This window comes from Otolemur garnettii, unplaced genomic scaffold (genome assembly GCF_000181295.1).
Source record: "Otolemur garnettii isolate 467f Iridium unplaced genomic scaffold, OtoGar3 scaffold00032, whole genome shotgun sequence".
NCBI classification, from domain to species: domain Eukaryota; kingdom Metazoa; phylum Chordata; class Mammalia; order Primates; family Galagidae; genus Otolemur; species Otolemur garnettii.
The window spans coordinates 6,292,021-6,314,865 of record NW_003852427.1 but is presented as its reverse complement, the minus strand read 5'-3'; the positions used below and the strand labels follow the sequence as shown (position 1 = coordinate 6,314,865).

Here is a 22,845-nt window from a genome sequence, read left to right as displayed (position 1 = left end):
ATAATGGTCCATTTCCTATGTGTTAATATCTAACATTAACACACAGTCTGTTCATATGTTAATCCTATTAGGTATATGAAGAACAGTTGTCATACCAAGCCTTTGCTACAGTATCAAGATGTTACCCACATAAACCAATAGACAAGGAACACAGGGAAATGATGCCAACGAAGCATGAAAAATTTAACAGAAAAGAGTCAGGGTTTATTAGCCTGTGACCTTAGAAAAGTTACTTAATCTTTTAGAATTTCAAAAATAAAACAAACAACAATTCCTACTTCCTGGAAGAGTTTGTAGGAATTAAAGGAAATTATAGGATATAACGTAGGTAAAACGTTCAGAATTAGTGTTGGGCACACATCTGCCTGAATGTAAGAAAATGAGTGACAGGCCAAAGGATGAGGTTCTTAAAAGATTAGATTAAGGATAATTTGGCATGATCCTTCAGATTCAATAATGAATGGAATAATCATTTACATTATAAAGCAATTTAAATTTATAAATCACTTCTTTTGATTTAATAAATTAATAATCTATTGTAAGTAAACACTTCTCTCTGGTTTAGTGCTAAATCTACAAATAATACATAGTCCTAAGAGTCAATAACAGTTATTGTTCTTATTTAAAATATTCTTAAAACTCTAAAATAAGGCATAGAATTCTTCAGTTGCTTTACCTAAGTCTTTACCAATATTAGTGCCATTTCCTTTGCATTATCCTATGCTGAAAGAGATCTGCAAGACTATAAGAGTGCAATCTTTAAAATTATTTTATTACTCCCCATGGTGTAACATCACAGATAATTTCAGAGCAGTTATGCCCACAGGATTAAGACCACAAGAATGAAATATGATAGCTTCATGAACACACATGAGTGGAGAAGGTTTAGAGTAGGGTCTTCTATAACTATGTTTTTGATTCGGCAGAGATAAGGGACATCAGAACAAAACAAAGGCTATTAAAGTTTTCATTTGAATGGGAAAATATCAGATCATATAATTAATATTCTGTTTTCTTAGTGTAATTCTTAATGCAGCAATTCACTAACAGGCAAATATTTATTATTTCGTTGGTTAATTATGTATTTAATAAAGTTGATATTAATATTTAGAAAATAACATTTAAAAATGCATTTATTTTGAACTTTTGGGGATATTAATTTACTTTTCATTGAGTTCTACAGAAAACATATAATTTAAACTTTAAAGTAGTTTAGTAAAACTGACCCTTTGTAAACATTATAGAATAAAACCTAGTAATATAAATTTTGCTGTATTTACTGGTAAGTTTATCATCTGTTCACTTAGAATAAAGTAGTTTCAGTATAATCTAGGAGCAGCATTAAAACAAAATTAGCTAGGTAAACTATCCCAATTCCCTATTTCAGTCTTTCCCTAAAATATCATTTAAATATTCACCTGAATGGTATTTCTAACAGTTGACCATTTTGACCTACAAAAAAGCAATTTCATATAATTCATCCAAATACTTTGAGATTGTTCTGGGTCAGAGGAACTATGGAACTACAGTTTCTTACTGGATTTTGGATGACTGGCATTTGTATAGCCCTTGATTTATATTGTTCTCAATGCTAATGTTAGGCAACTTGTTTGGTAAGACACTTGCCATAAGGTTATAAGCAAGAAAGCAGGGACTGAAGAGAAATCATCACAGGCAGGAAGGACTCTATCTTACAGCATGCTCAGAGAAGACATTTTTGCACTGTCTAGAAGTAATTGCCATGCTTCATTATCTACATACTTACATAATATTACACACACATACAGAATTATTTACATAGAAAAATACTTCTTGCTTTAAAAAAAGATTTCCAGGATATATTATTTTTTAACAAACATCCATTACAAATGTATGTATTATAATATAAACACAGTTTGCTGATTGAAGATACAAATAAGGCTCTTAACACAAATTCTAGTTTCTCAAGGATATTTCTATTAAAGATTCTAATATTCTTCTGGCTAAACTGTAAACTATTTGTTAAGGTGTGTTTATTGTCTCCAAAACTGAGTTCCTCTCTACAAGAGAAAACAGTGAGTACTGTACTCCAGGTCCAGAAGGTCTATTTTTAAACCTGTTGGAATCCCTCTACAAATAGCTCTCTGCAAATAGCTGAATAGAGGACACAGATTAATTCCTTGATCTAATATCAAGATACAAAAGACCTGTAAAATTATTTGTGAGTTAGTTCATTGGGTGGTTTTATTAGTAATAAAAATATTTTAAAAGAAACACCCAAATTTCAAACCTGTGTCTGTTGAAAAGACTTTAGCCGCTTCTTAAACCGTGAAGGGAGAACAAAATCACAGCCCCTCGCCAGGAAAGCTAACTCTCCTCTTAGATCCGGGTCCCTTCGTAGAGATGTTTCCTTGATCATCATCTTTGAAAAGTGAATGTTTACTTCGTAACTGTCCAGATTTAAGTCAGTTGTCAATCTTGACAGGTAGAACGGTATTTTTCTTATCTCCCAAAGAAATGAAATTCAAGCATTGTGCTCTCCCAGCCTCCAGGAACCACAATCCATGCTTGTCCTGACAAGCAGCCAGTTCCCGGTCTGTGGCTCCCAATACCTGCTCATAATTTTCAAGTTAGAAACACAGCCTGCAATGGGCCTGTTGTTCCTTGTAGGTAGCTTTATGTCAAATTGACCTGCACATGTTGAGAATACAGAGCCTTCTGGGAAAGGAAGCACCCACTACTCTGAGTACCAAAGTTAGAAACATTATAGCTGGACCTAAAAATAGCAACTTCTCAGATAATGCTAACTTCTTAAACTCAGAGTATGTGAGGTGTCAATCCACATAAAGTAGTTTCTCCTCAAACTAGAAGAACATGGAGAACATTTTCAGCTTTTGCTATCTAATATTTTATGGAAAAAAGAAAAGGCTGAACTTCAAATTTAAAACTATTATTTTAAGAATAGTTTTTTTTAATTTGAAAGGAAGTAAATATCCAAAACCCTGTAGCTCTCTCTCATCAAAATATGAAAACAGAAACTTTTATCCTCCAATATTAATTTATGAAGGTAAGTCCCAGCTACTCAGGGGGCTGAGACAAAACCCCCACCTAATACAATGTAAATGCTACAGATAGTTGTTACACTGTATTGTTTAAGGAATAATGATAAGAAAAAAAGTCTGTACATGTTCAGTACAAATGCAACCATTGCTTTTCTTTTTTCCCTGAATATTTCCCAAACATAGTTGGTTGAATCTACAGATATGGAACCCATGGATAGGAAAGGATGACTATATTCTTTCATGTTTAATATTTAGAGTTCAATATTTATTTTTAATCACATCATTCATTTGGTATTTATTTTTACTTCTAGGAAATATCATCCAAATATTATAAAAAAGTAAAACCAAGAAATAGCTTACAACTTTCATGAACCTTTGTCTAATTTAGTGGAATTAAACTCTTTGGTTTTCCATTGTTTCTCACAACTTCAGCTTTCTTCTGCTGATTTCTTTTCAAGATATTCTAACAACTCTTTATAATGTGGACACTGGGGTTTATATGTTTAAACCTGTGTTTAAATTTTTTAAAGCTGATTCTAAAAGTGAAAAAGGACTTTTAGTAAAGATAAACAACTAAAAACATCTGGGGCCAAATTAAGTATTAGTAAGATAAAAAGAAAAATCATCAAAATCTAGAAGGTGAGCCAGGCGGCACCTGTGGCTCAAGTGGGTAGGGCGCTGGCCCCATATACCAAGGGTGGTGGGTTCGAACCCAGGCTGGCCAAACTGCAGTCAGGCGTTGTGGCAGGCACTTGCAGTCCCAGCTACTTGGGAGGCTGAGGCAAGAGAACTGCCTAAGCCCAGGAACTGGAGGTTGCTATGAGCTGTGACGCCATGACACTCTACTGAGCGTGATAAAGTGAGACTCTGTCTCTAAAAAAAAAAAAAAAAAAAACTAGAAGGTATCCACGTTCAAATTGCTTCATTACTAAGTTCCCACTCCACTTTAAAAGAAAGTGAAATTGGAATCAGTCAACAAATATGAGTGTGGTTTATTAAAGAAAGATGTTATAGAACTCCAATTATGGGACTCATTATCAAGAGACTTTGGCCCTATATCAAAAGGTATCTGAATAAGTTAATGTTTTAATTTAAAATGTTTAGGATTCATATTTTACAGTATGTACATACAAAGTTTATAATTCCCTTACTGATTTAATTATGTTCAGGTAAAAGAGCTTCTACTGTAATATTTTGTAATCTGATAATTATTTTCCAATAGTGTCTAAACTCTTGAGGGCAAGGTCAATTTTACAGTCATTCAATTAATCAATAAATGTTTTTATGATCATCTATTATGTGCCAGACACTTTGCTGGGTGTGAAGATAATAAATCAGTGACCTCTTGTTTTCTTCACTGCAGTTGCTAGTACACCTTCTAGCTGGTTTGGAGCAAAGGATAAGAAACACTTACTTTCATTTCACTTCCTGTAAGTTTCTGAAGTTTCAAAGTCAGAATAGTGGCTAAAAGCCTGCTCTGCTGTACCACTCTTAAGCAAGAAAACATTTCTCCATGTCTTTTGGTGAAGAAAGAAACTCTAAATTTTGATTTCTCAAACTGCTCTCCAAAAAATTCAGAGGAGAAAAAAGACTAGGACTGCCAAAGGGCTTAGAAAAGAACTGGTCTGTGGCAATCAGTTACTGACTAAGGATACTAGCATGAGATTGGCTTATTTGCTTTTTACTTATTTACTTGTGTTTGAATGGAAGTATACCTGCATGGTTCTGGAAAGGATCTGAGAATTCTAGTTTCAAGAAGTATGACAACTGGAACACAGCACCAAAGAACATGGTTTTTCAAGTGACCTCTTCTTTGCCGGGAAAAGATCAAACATATGGGGAATTTCACTACAGATTAAGACATACTCTATGACCTACTCTCTTCTCTGTTTTAGTCAGAGGGAAAAGTACAATCCATAAGGCTGGGTGTCGTAAGAAGGAAGCTGTTTTTGGGTGAGAAGTTTCCCCTGAAGGGACTAACCAGAATGAGGAAGAACAGAGAACCATAAAACACATCGTTTATAAATTCAGTTTGAGAATATGGGAAGTTAGGAGTTAAGGAAAGAAACAATGGTAAGGGTCTTCACAATGTTGTTCTGGAATAAACTATGAGAACTTTTCTCCTGCCTTCCTGAAGCATATAATGAAGTCCATTCACTATTTGTGGTGACCACAAGACAGCTGTTCACCAGTAGGTGCTTCCTGCAAAGCTACCTGGATCTCTTATTAGACTAGAGATCACTCATAAACATAAGCCTGTCTGAAGACACATGCTCAATTTGAGTATTTAGGACAATAATGATAAGAGAGCTTGACTAGAGGATGCAAGAGACTGGTGTTATCTGTTGTGGGGTTGACTGGGATATATCAGTTGCAACCTTGGGCTCCAACTGCCTGGACTGGGGTTTCTCCCTTGCTTTACCATTCATTATATCTTCCTCCAGAATAAGTATGCTTGGGCAAGGGAGATAACCTTTCTCAAAGGGAACCAGCTGGGGTACGCTGCTAAGTATAGGTTTTACAGGTTCCCTGGCATAACTGTATGAAGAGAGGCTGGCCTCCTGTGAGGACTTAAAAACTAAAGAATTTTTTTTTTTAGGATAGCCTCTGATATCTCAAGCAAAAAAAGATGCTCTCTTAATCACATCCCACAAGAACTTACAGAACTGAGGAGTAAATTTAGAATGAGCTTGTACCCTGAAGGAAGTTGAGACTAGGAAGGAGACATAGGAGAATAAACTGTGTCATCTTGTACTTAGGATAGAGGTTCTTCTAGGATTTGGGGCAGGGAGAGAGAATTAAGAACCTTAAATTATCAGGCATAATAATTCGTATACCCTTAGAATTTCTAAGTTTCTGGAGTTCTCTTTCTTTGTCTCCTTTTTTTCTTCCCTCTCTCCTTCAATTACTTCAATTAGAAAAATTGCTCATTAAAGAGCATAAGAATTCATTTTTGGTCTACAAATAGGTCAGAGAAAGAAGAAATCAAGGGTTTCTATTTCATTGACATTGCCACATTAAATGCATGCATGGTGGCTGGTACTACAAAAGACCTTGCCCCAGAGTCTTCCTTGAGGGGTAGAGGGGAAGGTGGGGGAGGGAAGGACAAAGGAAGGAAGATAGAGGGAAAAAGGGAGGGAGGGAAGAGAGGGAGAGAGGGCTAGAAAGAATGATTTCTCAGTAATTTTGGGTGACAGTTGAATTTACAAATGTCAAAAGGCTTAAATTGATAGTCAAGGACCCCGGTTTCAAGGAGCATTATGTTGTAAATATAACAGCTGGTGGAATCATGTCCCTTGGATGTCAAAGCACCTCCCAGCATCTCCAAAAGTGGATCATTAAGAGGAGATGATAAAGACTCCCTCAGATCTGTTGTAGATTAGTGTCCTAGTAATCTGAGGGGAGATGGCAGGTCTCTGATTCAAAAGTCTCTCAGTTCTCATGCAGTAGGGAGACTGCAAAGTATGGTACAACTGAGCTTGTGATCAGTTTATACAGGTAATTTTATCCAATTTCTGAAGATGATCATATTAGGAAAAGTCTGTTTTCAGATGTTCAAGCCTGGCTAAAATAGTGGGATCTTCTAAGGTAACTTAGAAAAATCACCTTCATTATTTTTCTTCTTACAAAAGAATAATGTTGACTGTAAGAAAAGTGTTAAATGCTACAGCAATATATAAATAAAAGTCCCGTAAAAAGTGATAATTATTAACAAATATCAATTGAGCACCCATTAAGTGCCAGCTACCACCAGTCTTAGTTGTGGGATATAGCAATGTTCAGATAAAAGTTTTTGTTCTCACAAAAATCTCATTCTAGTGGTAGCGGTGAGGGGAGAAAAACAAATAGTAATTGAAATAATACATCCGTGTGTGATAGTGTTAGAGGAAAAAAAAATAAAACCGTAAAGGAGGAAAGGGAATGCCAAAAGTTGTAAGGAATTTTCAGTGCAGGAGTCCTCACGGAGGTGCTATTTTAAAGAAGACTGGAATGTGGTGATAGATTAAGCCCTGCAGGTATGGAGTGGGGACAGGAGTGTTGCAGGAACAGGGAACAGCAAATAGTATTGTGTCTGTTATATTTAGAAAGAGCAGGGCTAGAGAAGGAACTGGAGACATTGAGGATAGCTAAATAGCTGTGGATGGCTAAAGGTCTCTTCTGATTGCTTTGGTTGGTAAAAAAGAAAACAAGATCGTTAGCTGTAAGTCAGGATGGAAAAGATCTTGGATGTTAGAGGACAGGGAAGGTAGCACTGGGGGAGTGAATGGACTAGGGAAATGTGGTGGGATGATAGCCAGTACTAAAGGCCCACTGGCCAGAATAATCAGCATGGTTGTGTGATTCTCTCTAGCCAAATACAGCTACACAAATAAAAGCTCAGAGTAAGCAGAAAACAAAATTTAATCTGAGACCAAGTTTTCCAGGTGTGCACCACCAAGTGAAGGCAAGGAATCTGAGGTATATCCGAGAGAGTGATTTTAACAACGGACTATCGCAGTGGTTCTCAAAGATGATCATGAATCAGAATCACAGGCAGGGCTTGTTAAACCACAAATTGCTGGGCCCCATTCCCAGAGTTTCTGATGTACTAGGTCTGGGTTGGGCATAAGAATATACATTTCTATCAAGATCCCAGGTGATGCGAATGCTGTCAGTTGGGAATTATTTTAAAATAAAACCACTGACTAAACATAATGAAGAAGGGCAGAAGACAAGCTCACTGGAGGAAAGGAGATCAAGGAACTGAGAAGCTCCTGTACGGGATACTTCATCTACTGAAAACTTGCAAGAAATGTGGCAAGACTAGTATTGAAAGTATGTCATAGAGTCTTGGAACGGAATGGAAATGACACAAGGCTACTGTGAGAAATAAACCTTTAACCTTAGTATCATTAACACTGAACTAACACCAACAGAAAAACAAGGTCCTTAAGGAAATCAATGGGATAACCTAATCAATGGATAAGGTATCCATATTCCAAATGCTATCTCCTCCAGAGAAACTTCTCTGAATTCCACAAGCTAGGACGAACCTCTACCTCCCCTAAGCTACGAAAGCACTTCATTTATATTTTCCTCATAGAATCCATTATTTTCTACTTTGTATCAAAATAAATAGCTTCTCTCTTCCTAAGACTGTGGGCTCCACAAAGATTTGTTCTATGTCTGATTCATCTTTATCTCCCACTGTAAGCTCTGCACAGAAGTGCAGTTATGAATGCTTGAATTATTTAAAGCTATCCTGTTTAGAAACAAAATAAGCATTTTAGCAAGCCCCATTTTGCATAACAATGAATGTGTTAACTCTAAATGATCTTTACCAGATTACTGAAACAGCTGAAGTCCACACTTGGCAGTATGTTGACAATAGTTTTATTCATCTTAAAATTAATACAGCTATTCTTTCAAAACACTAAGATTTAAATTTGTACTTTTTACTAGACATGTATTCCCCTCCATTGAAATTTGTAAGGTTTAAAATTAGATTTAAATATTAACATATTAATATGTTAAAATTAGTTTAATAGTTTAAATATTAAAATTAGATTTAAATATTAACAAATCATTTTTAAAAAATCTTCCTCTTTATTTAAATTCTTCCTCTTTCATTGAAGAATTTTCTCCCGATCTCCATTCTTTTAATTGAGGCAAGTAGCAGAAAATTTCTTCTGGCTTTGTTCTTAGTAAAATTAAGTATAGATAAATAATTTTAAAGGGAGGTTGGAGCTTATTATTTATTATTTTAATGTGAATAACCATTAACATGCTATTGCCCCATAAGGCTAAAAATAGACCAAAAGTGACTGCTGGTGGTTAATATAGAAAAAGATGTCATTTATTATGTGAATTACCAAAACTATATAGTCTCTTTAGTTTTTCAAAAAAAATTATTCCTTTATCCTCCATGTCAAAACATGTCCTCAGTAATTCACTCATTTGTAATTATCGAACCCTTTGGCACCTCACCCACATCACCTTTTCCCTCTTCACAAGATGTTCTTATTCTTGTTCAACTCAATTTCAAGCTCATCTGCACACCTCAGCTATTATAGAACCTATAGGGTTGTTTCGTGCTACATGAAGGCTTCCACGAAAAAGGCTTGCTCTGAAGATTAATTTGCTAGCCAAGAAAACTGATATAATTTGACACAATAAGAAAGTTCATATGCAAAGAAAGGAGAATTTAAAATATGGTAAAGAAACAGGTTTAAGTGGAAAAGTCAGCAATCAATCGTGACTAAGGAGAGAGGAGGAAAAAGAGCTATGGTTGGAATTTATTATGAAGGATTTAGAAACCTTGGGCTTATTCACTTTTCTAAACACACTGATATACTGCTTAAGTATCATCAACCACTGGTAGTTTTTTTTTTTTGTAGAGATAGAGTCTCACTTTATCACCCTCGGTAGAGTGTCATGGCATCACACAGCTCACAGCAACCTCCAACTCCTGAGGTCTCTTGCCTCAGCCTCCCGAGTAGCTGCGACTACAGGCGCCCACCACAATGCCTGGCTATTTTTTTTGTTGTTGCAGTTTGGCCAAGGCTGGGTTCAAACCTGCCACCCTCAGTATATAGCACTGCCCCACCACTGGTAGTTTTTGCTATTGATAGTTAAAGATGCTTTGAAGATTTCCAATGCATTTAACAAAATAGCACACTGAACATTATCAAAAGTTTGCTTTGCTGATCTCCCATGAAATATTGTCTAGATCAGGAGTCAGCAAACTTATTCTGTAAGTAGCCAGAGAGTAAATATGTCAGGATTTAGAATCTCTGCTGTAACTATGTACTCAGCTTTGCAAGTAGAGCATAAAACAGTCATAAACCATAAGTAAATGAATGGATGTGACTGTGGTCCAAACATAGGCTGCAGGCTATATTTGGCCCATGGGTCCCAAATTACTAACACTCAATCTGGATCAATATCCTCTTTATCAATCTCTTAATATTCTCCTAGTATTTTCTATTTGGATCCCCCTGTAATTCAGGTTTGAATTTCATTTATATCTGAACATTAAATACTGCTCACTCTTGGAAATTATTCTGAATACATATTAAAATATTAATGACATGCCTCATATATTATCAAGTCCATCTTTCTTATTACAGATAATCAGTGTCATTTAAAAGTACTGCCTATATGCCCCCCTTACATAAATCTTTCAGTTAAAATGTTTTGAATGATTGGTAAATTTTCAACTGTCAAAAAAATAAACAACAACAACAACAAAAATTCCAATGAAACAAAAAAAGAAGACAGTTGAAAATCTGTTATTCTTAAAGAAGTTCCGTACAGGACTCCTCTGCTTAAAAGCCTTCTTTGGCTCCCCACTCTCCTAGAACAAACTCTTTAGCATAGCATACAAGGTCATTCATAAGTTGGTCCTAACCTACCTCTTTATTTTATTTCCTAAGAGTCTTTGTTCACTCTTTCTATATAACAATAAAAGCACGAGAAACAATATTATGTAAAACTTGCAGGAGAAGATAAACCTCAACTTTAGGATAGTAGCTACTTCTGGAAAAGGGAGAGACAGAGTATTGAGGTGAGGTGCCCTAAGGATTTCAACTGAGATTTTTTTTAATGATGATAATAAATGAAAATATTAGATAAAGCAAAGATCTGAATCAAATCAAGCAAAATGTTAACATTTGACAAAGCTAAGTGGTGAGCAAATGAAGGCGGACTTTTAATATCATTCAGCATACTTTTCCATTGCCTTAAAACAGGAGTCATCTTGGGCCAAGTCTGGCCCACCATCTGTTTTTGTACAGCTTGGAGCTCAGAATGGTTTTACCTTTTTAAAGCATTGTTTAAAAAAAAAAAAAAGGGCAGGCTTGGTGCCTTTAGCTCAGGGGCTAGGGCGCCAGCCACATAACATCCGAGCTGGCAGGTTTGAATCCAGCCCAGGCCTACCAATCAACAAAGACAACTATAATGAAAAATAGCCGGGCGCTGTGGCAGGCGCCTGTAGTCCCAGCTACTTGGGAGGCTTAGGCAAGAGAATCACTTAAGCTCAAGAGTTTGAGGTTGCTGTGAGCTGTGATACCACAGCACCTACCAAGGGCAAAAAAAAAAAAAAAAAAAAAAGGCAAAGAAAACTATGTGACAGATACTTTGTGGCCAACGAACCCTAAAAAATTTACTATTTGGCTTTCACAGAAAAAGTTTGTTAACATTTGGCTTAAAACATTTAATGAAAACCATTAATTTGTTAATTGTTTATTAATTAACTAATGAAACAATTAATTTAAGACAATTAGAAAAGCAACTGAGACAAGGATGAATGATTTGTCTTCTTACATTAAGTGTCTTCCTGAACTTAAGCATTTTATATAATATTACCTTTTTTTTTTTCTGATAAGGTCTTATTTGGTCACATAGGCTGGATTAAAGTGTTGTGATCCTAGCTCATGACAGCCTCAAACTCTGGGGCTCAAGTGATCCTTCTGTCTCAGCCTCCCAAGTAGCTGAAACTATAGGTGTGTGCCACCACACAGGCTAATTTTTAAGATTTTTGTAAAGATAAGGTCTTGCTATATTGCCCAGGCTGGTTTTGAACTCCTGTCTTTCAATAATCATCTTTCCTTGGCCTGCCAGAGTGTTGGGATTAAAGGTGGGAACCACTGTATGTAGCCTTATCTATCCCTTTAAATTAGCTTTTCATTAATTACTTTTTCAATTTTTATCAAGAAGAAATCTCATCAAGTTTTACTCTATTTTATGATGTTGGAACTTATTTAAAAGAATGGCAGAAGTTAGCATTTTAACATTTAGCATTTCAGTCCATACTGGTCAAACAAACAAACAAACACTGGGAAGCATATTTAGAGCCCACTGCAGCATTTTTAGGTAGCTGTACTTAGACTGGGGAAATCACAGGGGACCTGCTCATGAGCTGTTGGCTGGCACTGGAAAGGTGCTGCTTGCACATTTCTACTTTCTACAATTGATGTCTTTTAGAAGAATTTGCCTCCTTCTTTCCATAGAAGATAATGGGGGAAGACAGTTGAATACAATTCAAAACACTGTATCATAGTAAGAGTTTTTTGTTATTATAGTTGTAAGGCATTAGAATAGGTCATCAGAGAACGTGGACATTTTTCTTCAATAAGCAAACAGGTTATTGTGGCGAAAGTAGTGAGATAATACTTCTAAAATGTTTTAGTACACCTTAGCTCTCAATAACTGGTAGCTCTCCTGATAGTAACCTCTTGAGGCTGCTATGTAGGTATTTTCTTTTCTTTTTTTTTTTGAGACGGAGCCTCAAGCTGTCCCCCTGGGTAGAGTGCTGTGGCATTACAGCTCACAGCAACCTCCAACTCCTGGGCTCAAGCGAGTCTCCTGCCTCCGCCTCCCAAGTAGCTGGGACCACAGGCGCCCGCCACAACGCCCGGCTATTTTTTTTTTGGTTGCAGCCGTCATTGTTGTTTGGCGGGTCCAGGCTGGGGATTCGAACCCGCCACCTTAGGTGTATGTGGCTGGCGCCTTAGCCGGTTGAGCTATAGGTGCCGAGCCGTATTTTCTTTATAAAATATTGGGCACATCACTATTTCCTGTACATTGTCAATATGCCACATGGAAAAGAAAATCCACAAGAAAGGATTTTCTTCTTTTTTTTGTTAATGAATATCCACTGTTTCTCCCTCAGTGTTGACCCAATTCAAGGAAAGATACTACCACTTATTTCACTGAAGAGGCAAAAAAAAAAAAAAAAAAAAAAATCACTTGTGAATCAATTAAATGAGACACACAAAGTGATTTCATAGAAATGCTCAGTTAACATCTAAGGATATTCAGACTCATCATTAAACTTAAGTATATGTTGTTTTAAACATTAGTATCACGGGCAATTAAAAATATCCACAACAGAACATAAGCCTCAAAACATATGCAGGTTGAATAATTATTCCTTATCCAAAATGCTTGGGACCAGAATTGTTCTCGATTTTGAATTTTTCTCAGATTTTGGAATTTGTGCATATGCATAAAAGATATCTTGGGGGTGGGTGGGACCCAAATCTAAACACAATATTAATAAATATTTTATATATACTTTATATACATAGCCTAAAGGTAATTTTATAAAATATTTTAAACAATTTTCTGCATGATACAGAGTTTTGACTGCTTTTTGACAGCAACCCATCATGTGAGGTCAGGTGTGGAATTTTCTACTTGTGGTGTAATGTTGGTGCTCAAAAAGTTTCAAATTTTGGAGCACTTCAGATTTTGGATTTTTGGATTAGGGGTGCTCAACCTGTACCAGGGAAAAATTCATCTGATTACATCACATATTTTTTTTCCCTGCTCAAATGAAAACTTTAATAAGAAGCCTAAAATAATAAGTAACTTGTTTTTTAACTTGGCCCACATAAATACCACCTCTAATATCTTGTTTTCTTAAAATATTTACTTTGTAATATTTAAAATATATAAAAAGTCACAAAATAACATGACAAAAGATATGTACTTGCAGATTCACCACTCAGATTATGAAATAGAACATTCCCAATACTATTAAGGCCTTCTGCACACCTTTCAATAGCATCTCTCTTCCTTCCCCGCCAGGGACAACCACTGTGATAAAAATTATATTTGATGTACTTGTTCATATAATTTAAACAAATATATGTATCTCAAAATAATTCATATCATTATTTTACAACTTGCTTTTGTTAATTTGGCTTGATGTTTGTGAATCCATACATGTTTTTACATATAGTACATTTACATCGCAGAGACAGTGCTTACCAAATATTCCATATGCTTCTCTATGTTTCTCAGATCTAAGGTTGGGATCACTGAACCATGGGCAGAAATGAAGTGTGTCATGTTGGGTAGTTAAAAGCACCACCCATTTCTTCCCCCTTCTTCAGTGAACTCTTAAGCCAAGTATTCCAGATGGAGCAATGGGGCAGTGGTAAGAACATGGAATCTTCATCAGCCTGGACCGTGAGAGAGGTATAGCAGAACCCCTTGCTAACCTATGCTGGACTTGTAATTCTGTTACGCTAAAACACATAACAAAAATGGGCAGATAACAGACTTCTTGGGAGTATGCAAAAGCAGTGCTATCAGTAGGGGACAGATTCAGAATCTTTTAAAATTACTTCTATGATTCTAGATTGGTACTTACTCTCATTTGCATGGAGAAGGAAATCTCATATTCTAGTTTTTATTTCCTTTGAAGCCTACTGTACTAACAATACTTTCAGAGTAATGATACATGCTCATGAACTATTTCAGGAATGTTAGTTTTGTCTCCTCAACTAGGTTTTATGCTCTTTAAGAATCACGTCTTCTCTAATTTTGTACCCGACACTGCATCTTACATAGGTCTACACAGGTATGTTGTAATGACTGGTCTCTTGAATTACTGGAAGGGTGAGGACTAATATTTGATGCCTACTTTGTGTAAGGCACCTTGTTTATACTTCAAATGAGTCATTTTCGATCTTTGTGATTTCTACCGGAGATGAGGATATTAAGGCTAAGTAACTTTTCTTTGGTCACGGAACTAGAAGATGAAGGGTGTGAGAAGGGCAGTTAAAACCAGTCTACTTGCCTCCAAGTTTTTGCTTTTTACTGACTAACCTGAGTAAACTGACTAAACTGCCCTACAATCCAAGTGTAGGACAGGAGTTTAGTAGATCATAAAAAGGCTTCCAAAAATAGCTTTCGTTTATGAATTTTGCAAACATCAAAATACTTTTTGGGCGGGCAGTGCCTGTGGCTCAGTGGGTAGGGCACCAGCCCCATATAACGAGGGTGGTGGGTTCGAACCTGGTCCCAGCCAAACTTCAACAAAAAAATAGCTGGGTGTTGTGGTGGGCACCTGTAGTCCCAGCTACTTGGGAGGCTGAGGCAAGAGAATTGCCTAAGCCCAGGAGCTGGAGACTGTGAGCTGCAATGCCAAGGCATTCTACCAAGGGTGATAAAGTGAGACTCTGTTTCTAGAAAAAAAAAATAAAGAAAAAGAAAAAATACTTTTGGGGGGGGATCTCTCTCACCTTTTCTCCTCCATGAGAAGGACCCAGTTCCAACTCTCTTTGGAAGTGCTCTAAACTTCCTCTTAAAAATTTTTTTTGTTTGAGACTTCTCAGGACTCAAGATTGTTGGGTCTTACCTTGATCACCTCTGGAGTCTGTTGAATCAAAACCACGGAAGTAGTATCTTTGGCTTTATCACCAACAGGACTTCTACAGACTGATAAATTGGCCTGAGAGGAAGTTGTTAAGGTTTCCTGTAAAATTTGCATCATTTCTTTTTCTTGTGATAGGCTTCCTCTGCCTGATTTGCATTCAACTAATTCTTGAGCAAAGTCTTCAATGCTTTCTAGAATTCGCAGTAAGAGGGCTCGATCCTCTTCCTCTATTTTGTGTCCATTGGTTTCAATAATCCTTGTTAGACAAGAAGGTGAGACTTTTTCCACCGATAAAGAGCCTTTAGATTTGGATTCCAGATCTATAGGGGTCTGACCAGTCAACTGACCATGACTATTTAGAGAATTAGAGTTTTTATTCTTGGCAAGTGGCTCTCTTAAAGAAGTTTCCATCTTCTGTGAAAAAGATTCCAAATCCATCAGCAATTTATCTATCTCTTCCTGGCTATTAGAATTCATAAAATCTTTCTGGTCTCCCCTTGCAACTTTAGGACTTTGTGATTTACAGTCTTCCTGAGATAGATGAACAAATGGTTTTTCAAATATGTTACCAATTTCACTTTGCACTGAGGCAGGACATTTTTTAAGATGAGTATCATGTTCTGAAAATTCTGCTCTATGTTCGGTTTTCTTTAACAACTCCTGACTAGGTCCATTCTCTGTCTTTTGTCCTTTATCTAATGCTTTCTTTTCATCTGACTCTTCTTCAATATAAAGTGTTTCTATTAAGCCATCAGAAGAAACAGTTTCTAAAGGATTCATGGTTAATGACTGTGACTGAAGCTGGACAGGTTTTAGAGTTCTGGGATCATTTACCTCTAAGTTATATAAGGAATTTGTGGAGTTGTTTGGAATGGGTTTTACAGTGTCCATTTTCCTAGAATTTTGCTTGTCATCTTGCAATTCGATAGTCTGAAATTGTCCAGAGTCAGGAGCTGAGAGCTGGACAACATCTTCATATTTAGGAGGCTGTTCATTGCCAAACATCAGTGAGAAGGGAGTCAGTTGTAAGCTTGGCAGATTATTGACCAGTTCTGTTAAATCTATGGCCTCTGTATTTGCAGAGTGCATGAATTCAAATGGTAACTTTTTCAGATAGGATGTTAACCTAGTCATCACATTCATATAGACAGTTTCAGAGCTAGCAACTGTATCATTGCCACTTCCTTCATTGAGGCTACCTCCGGACTTTTTCTTTATGCACTGTTTTATAATGTCTGTGCATTTTTTCAAATCCTCAGAGCACTTTAGCAAGATATCCAAGCACATCTTTATGTCTGTCCCAGAAGAAAAATGATCTATTTTATGTTTTTCTAAAATCTGAGTAACCAGATCTTCTTCTGAGAAGTTTTGAAGAAGCATGGAAGCCAGGTTTGTATCAAGTGAGTTTCTATGGGACAAAGATTTTTCTTCAACTGAGGAACTCCGTAGTAAACCAAATGATGGGGAGTTTCCATCATTGTTGTATTGGCCATAGAGCAAGTCAAAATCAACTGACCTCCTATTAAATGAGTCAGATTTAACTTTCCTTCCCTTTCTATAAGTGGCATGGTTAGAGTTTTTGAGTTTTTCAAGAGAAAATTCTTTTATTTTTCCACTAGCAAAACTGATTGCTTCCCCTGCAATGTCCTTTAAGTTACAGGTATTCTGAAATGTAGAGCCTCTCTTGACCTTGGGTATGCCTGTGAGGGCCTGATGAGGATAGTCACCTTCAGCTGAGGAAAGCCCATTCTCGTGGGGTAGAAACATAGAGTTCAGATCTGCATCTTTGAATGGAGACACAGGGATGTGCAAGAGGTCTGCACAAACACTATGATGTACCACAATGCAGTCAACTCCATGTGTGAAAGTGTGGCAGGTTCCAGTGCAATAATGTATAGCTTGCTCAAAACGTCGGTCTATCACCACACTGCTATAGTGGTTCACAGTACTAACCACAAGTCTGTAAGTTGCTGCCATAATATCAAATCCACTTAGTGGTGGGTCTTGGAATTTTCTAGAACTAGTTTCAAGAAAATTCTCCTAAATGGCACTTATCTGAAAATATATTTAATGACAAAGTTCAGTGGTGTTTTGCAAATATAATGACTCTTCCCAAGAAAGAAAACCATCTAAATTTGAGGTTTGTTAACTATTAGGATACAGTAGCTCTGCACACGGATGCTCTTATTAGCAAATCTAATAATTTAATTAATTGTGCTTTTTAGTTTTAGTTATATCATGATACCACAGAATTATTTTTATCAAAGAATATCCTCTTTCAGTTCTTCAACAGTTCTATACGTAGAAATTAATTGCCATAAATGTACTGTCTTAAATCTTAGTTGGCAGTATGGAAGTATTTAGATAACTGCGTCCTCCAAAGGTTTAAATGATCCATTTTTCCATGAATGACAAAGAGAAACCTACAATAAAAACAGAAAATTAAAAGAAAATATGATTTTTTAATACTGAAACTTTTTATTTTCTCTTTCTTTACATCCCATATGCAACTAATCACCAAGCCATATCACTGATTGCTGATACTGAATTCATGCTTTATTTTATCATATCCTACAATCCTTACTACCTAGAGTAGTATTATCTCAATTCTGCCTTGTTACAATTGCCTCCGAGCCGACATTTCTTTTCCCACTCTCCTTGCCACTTTATGACACTTGCTAGTTTAGATTTAGACAACTTTCTCATCCCTCACACCTCAAAAATTCATATTACTGATGTCCTTCATCGATCACAGCAGGTCTAACCCTTCTGATTCACTTTCAAGTCCTTCAACATCTGTTCTCATCCATCTATAACCATATTTTCTATTACTCCCCTGCACCAACCTTTCGCTTCCATCAACCTAATCTTCTCAAAGACTGCCAGCATATGTGCCTATTCTTGATTCCGAAATTTCCTCTACATTTGGAAATTATTCTCTGATGACCCTCTCTTTTCTTTTCTTTTCTGTTTTTTGAGACAGAGTTTTAAGCTATTGCCCTGGGTACAGTGTCATGGCATCATCATAGCTCACAGTGACCTCCAACTCTTGGGTTCAAGCGATCCTCTTGCCTCAGCTTTTTCTATTTTTAGTAGAGATGAGGTCTCACTTTTTGCTCAGGCTGGTCTCAAATTCGTGAGCTCAACCAATCCACTGGCATCGGCCTCCCAGAGTTCTAGGATTAGAAGTGTGAGCCACTGCGCCTGGCCTACCCCCTCTTTCCTTACTGAGAGAAAAACAACCTGATTATTGCTTTTGATCCCATCTCCCAGACCCCACCCTATGCAACTCTCTTTTTCATCAAGTATGTAGAATTTACTCAATCATTCTTTTAAAAAAAATGGCCTTTAAAACATGTTGTAGTTGCTTTCTAAAAAGATTCTGTCAGTGTATTCATTTAATCGACAAATACTGAATGCCTACTATGTGCCAAACTACGTGCTAGGGATACAAGAGTAAGCAGCACAAGGTCCCTGTTCCTTACAGAGCTGACAATCTAGTTGGAAGAAGAAAAACAACATATAAGTTAAAAATAAAAGAGAGCAAGAGTTTAGAAAGCCTGGGAGGGTGCTGTTTTATAAAGGAAAGTTAGGTAAGACCTCACTGAAATCTGAACAGAGGCCTGAAAGAGAAGGAGCAGGCCAAGAGACACTAGGAGGTAAATCATCTTAGGCACAGTAACTATAAGTACAAAGGCTCTGATGTGTAGCATGCTTGATTTACTGGAAGAATAACAAAGGGACTATAGTGGCTAGAGCAGAGAAAGCACAAGGGACAGTATGGGAGATAAGGTCAGGAAGAGAAGGTGGGAGTCAAAATCATGAAGGATTTGACTGTAGACCACTATGATGAAACTGGCTTTAACCCTGAGTGAGTGGGTAAACAACTGGTAGCTACTGAGCAGAGGAATGACATGTTCAGATTCACATTTTACATTGGTAACTTTGGCTACAAGGAAACAAGTTAGGGACTATTGTTACTATACTGGTTCAAGCCTCCAAGACAAGAAGGCTGCGAGGCTTGAACCAGTATAGTAACAGTGGAGATGCTAATATTTCAAAGCTATAGTCAATATAATTTGTTGAAGAACAGAAGGTGCAATGCTACTGTGTCAAGGATGGTGCCATGATGCCATGATAGGAAGGAGATAATGATGGAAATGAAGCAGACTATCAGTTTCACTGCACTATCACTAGCACTGGTGTTTCAACAATAAAAATCTTTCCCCATTTAGTAATGAGAAACAGTATTTCCTTATTTTCACATTTTATTTCTTTAATCATAGAAAAAAGTTTGTTTTGCTTATTTACTTGTTCTTTGGTAAACAACATGTCTATTCTTGTTCTTTGCCCATTTAGGTATGAGGTACTGAAACAGAAACAATTAATACAATTAATTCATGAAGAAACATTTCTTGTGTTGAATTCTTATATGGGTTAGATTATATTTCTTCTTCTTTGGATCCAATAATGACTCTGCTTTTGTGCCAGTATACCCTATTATAATTACGGTTTACTTATTAAGTTTTACTACCTGGCATTGCTTCCCGTATCCCTAATTGTAATTCTTTTCTCACCCTCTAAGTGTTCTTTGATGGTCTTCCAGATGAACTGTTGAACCATCCATTTCAAGAAAAAAATCCCACTGGAATTTCATTACAATTGCAATAAACTTCAAACTATTTTGAAGGAATACCAACATCATTACAATACTCATCTTTCCAGACAGGAAGTTATAAATCTTTTTTCTATTTATTTATTTAAAGACAAGGTCTTGCTCTGTTACTCACGCTGAAGTGCAGTGGTATAATCAGAGTTCACTGCAATCTCAAACTCCTACCTCAACCTTCCTAGTAGATAGGACTACAGGTATGGACCACTCGGCCTGGCTAAAACAAATTTTTTTTAGGGTAGCGCCTGTGGCTCAAAGGAGTAGGGTGCCTGCCCCTTATACCAGAGGTGGCAGGTTCAAAGCCGGCACCAGCCAAAAAAAAAAAAAAATTTTTTTTTAAAGACACTGAGTGTCACTATGTTGTCCAGGCTGTTTTCAAACTCCTGGCCTCAAGCAATCCTGTCTTTATGGTTTTCTTCAGATAGGTCACATTTCATTCTTCCTGTCTCTCAGTATCTTAACTCTGTTGCTATATGAATGCATCTTAAACTATTGTCTCATCCTCCACATCTCAAATAGTGGCTTATAAAACCATAAACCTAGATACCAGGCTGGGTGTAGTGGCTCACATCTATAATCTCAGCACTTGGGAGGCCGAGGTAGGTGTTTTGCCTGAGCTCATGAGTTTGAAATCAGCCTAAGCAAGAGTGAGACCCCCATCTCTAAAAATAGCCAGGCTTTGTGGCAGGCACCTGTAGTTCCTGCTACTTGGGAGGCTAAGGCAAGAGGATCCCTTGAGTCCAAGCGTTTGAGCTCGCTGTAAGCTGTGACACCATGGCAGTCTACCAAGGGTGACAAAGTGAGATGTGAGACTCTGTCTCAAAAACAAACAAACAAAAACCACAAACAACTAGATACTGCACAGGATGGATGAAGCTAAAGCAGAAAAAGTTCAACAGTAAAAGAAGTGCCCAGCAATTCATAAATGAAAATACAAAGCCAAAGAAAGTAAGTGTTATGGAGCAAATGAAAGAGAACAGAGTAATGAAAGGAATTACATTTCCACATCCAAAACACAGGGAAGAAATGGCATCTTTTCAGAAATCCAAGATTTTGAAAGAGCTTTTGGGTATGGATAAAGGGAATGGTAAACATAAAGGAAACCTGTTGAGAAAGGAGAGCAGGATAACCAATGAGAGATATTGAGACTACTCCCTAATAGAGCTAATAAACCTGGCCCAGAGGCAAAATGTATTGCGTGTTAGAGAATTTAAATATCCAGATACACTTATTAAAACATGTGTCAGACAAATTCTTAAATAACATAAAAACAACTATTTTTCTCTGAAATTTGAGAAAATAAAGAGGGTATTTCTCCAGGCCTATATATAACCCAAACAACTGGTGGACAAGATATTATGACAGAAAGTACAAGAATGTATTTGTGTTATGTTAGAATGTGAAACAGTAAAAGGAAGAGAGAGCTCTGGCTAACGTCAGACATGTGCTGCCCAATACAGCTTCCCATATAGATGGAAATTCTCCGTCGGCACTATCCAATATGGCTGCATTAGGCACATGGGGCTGTTGGGAACATTGAATGAGGTTAGTGTAACTAAAGTACCCAATTTTTATTTTACTTAATTTAAAAAATAATTTTAATTTTGAAATAATTTTAAATTCACATAGGAGTTAAAAAATTATACATAGGAGTTCCTGTGTATAATTTTCCCAACGATAACACCCTAAGTCACCACAGTACAATGATTAAAACCAGGAAACTGACATTGGTACTAGCAAATACAGACCTTACTCAGATTTCACCAGTTTTACAAGCACTCTCTCCTTCCTTCCTCTTTCTCCCTCCTTGCCTCCTGTAATAACTACCACCATAATCAGAATACAAAACTGTCCTATCACTCCTCAAAAAATTCCCTCATACTACACTCTTGCAGTCACATCCTTGCCCCAACTGTAATCTCTGTTCTCCATCATTATACTTTTGTCATTTAGAAAATGTTTTGTTATGAAATCATACGGAATGTAACCTTTTGAGATTGGCTTGTTTGACATAATGCAACATTTCTGAGATTCATTCTCATTAATGCACATGAAGATGGCTGACTATAGACTTTGAATGCCAGTTCTCAGAAGAACCAAAATCATAGGTGAACAATCATAAACAAAATATCAAGGGGAAAATACTACACTGTAGTGGAGAATCCACAGGAAGAAACTAAGGCACAGAAAAAGAAGAAAGTAAGAGGCTGGCAGATACTGACAAGGAACCTCCAAAGAGGAGATGGGAGTATTTTTAGCTCCCCTGGCCCCTGTGGCAGATCACCAATATCCGAATTGGAAGAGAGCTCTTTTGCCTTGTGAGTCTAGACAGGACTAGGAAACTATTCCTAAAATAAAGACATCTATGAGGTCTGACAATTAAATTCATGAACTCATCTTAGAAAAAGTGCTATACGCTTCCTTGCTGAATATCACTAGTCACCTTCGAAGCACTCTCCTTAGGAAACTGCACTGATGCCAGCTCCTAGTCTACCCTTCAAAGCAATTTTGGAACTTTTTTCCTGGAATGGCCATCAAAGCTGTCATCCTATTACCCCTAATGTCCTGACTGTCATCAAAATGTCTTCCTTTCAATATTCCATTTATCTTTGTTGGGTTTTTTTTATTATCAATTTTTAAACTCTTGGGCCTAAGTGATTCTCTTACCTCAGCCTCCCAAGTAGCTGGGACTACAGTTGCCTGCGACAATACCTGGCTATTCTTGTTGTTGTTGTCACTAATGCTTAGTAGGTAGGCCCCAGCTGGGTTTGAACCCCCCAGCCTTGGTGCATGTGGCCAGTGCCCTAACCACTGAGCTGTGGGCACCGAGCCCCCTTTATCTTTAGGTAAAGGAAAAAGTCACTGGCTTGGGGCCTGTGGCTCAAGCGGCTAAGGCGCCAGCCACATATACCTAAGGTGGCAGGTTCGAATTCCCAGCCTGGGCCCGCCAAACAACAATGATGGCTGCAACCAAAAAAATGGTT

The 22,845-nt window shown here is 37.1% G+C and overlaps 1 protein-coding gene across 2 annotated transcripts in view; it reads right to left on the bottom strand.

Moving 5' to 3' along the window:
• The window catches only part of PPP2R3A (protein phosphatase 2 regulatory subunit B''alpha), a 175,183-nt gene that overhangs the window by 117,746 nt on the left and 34,592 nt on the right, over nucleotides 1-22,845 (bottom strand). Inside the window, exon 2 of one of the 2 annotated variants that reach the window (XM_003789411.3) lies at nucleotides 15,172-17,612. In XM_003789411.3, coding sequence (XP_003789459.1) covers nucleotides 15,172-17,166 — 1,995 coding nt within the window. In that variant the 5' untranslated portion in view covers nucleotides 17,167-17,612. Of the gene's footprint in view, nucleotides 1-2,269; nucleotides 2,882-15,171; nucleotides 17,613-22,845 lie in introns of those variants that run through there. The other variant, XM_012804929.2, reaches the window with a different exon arrangement.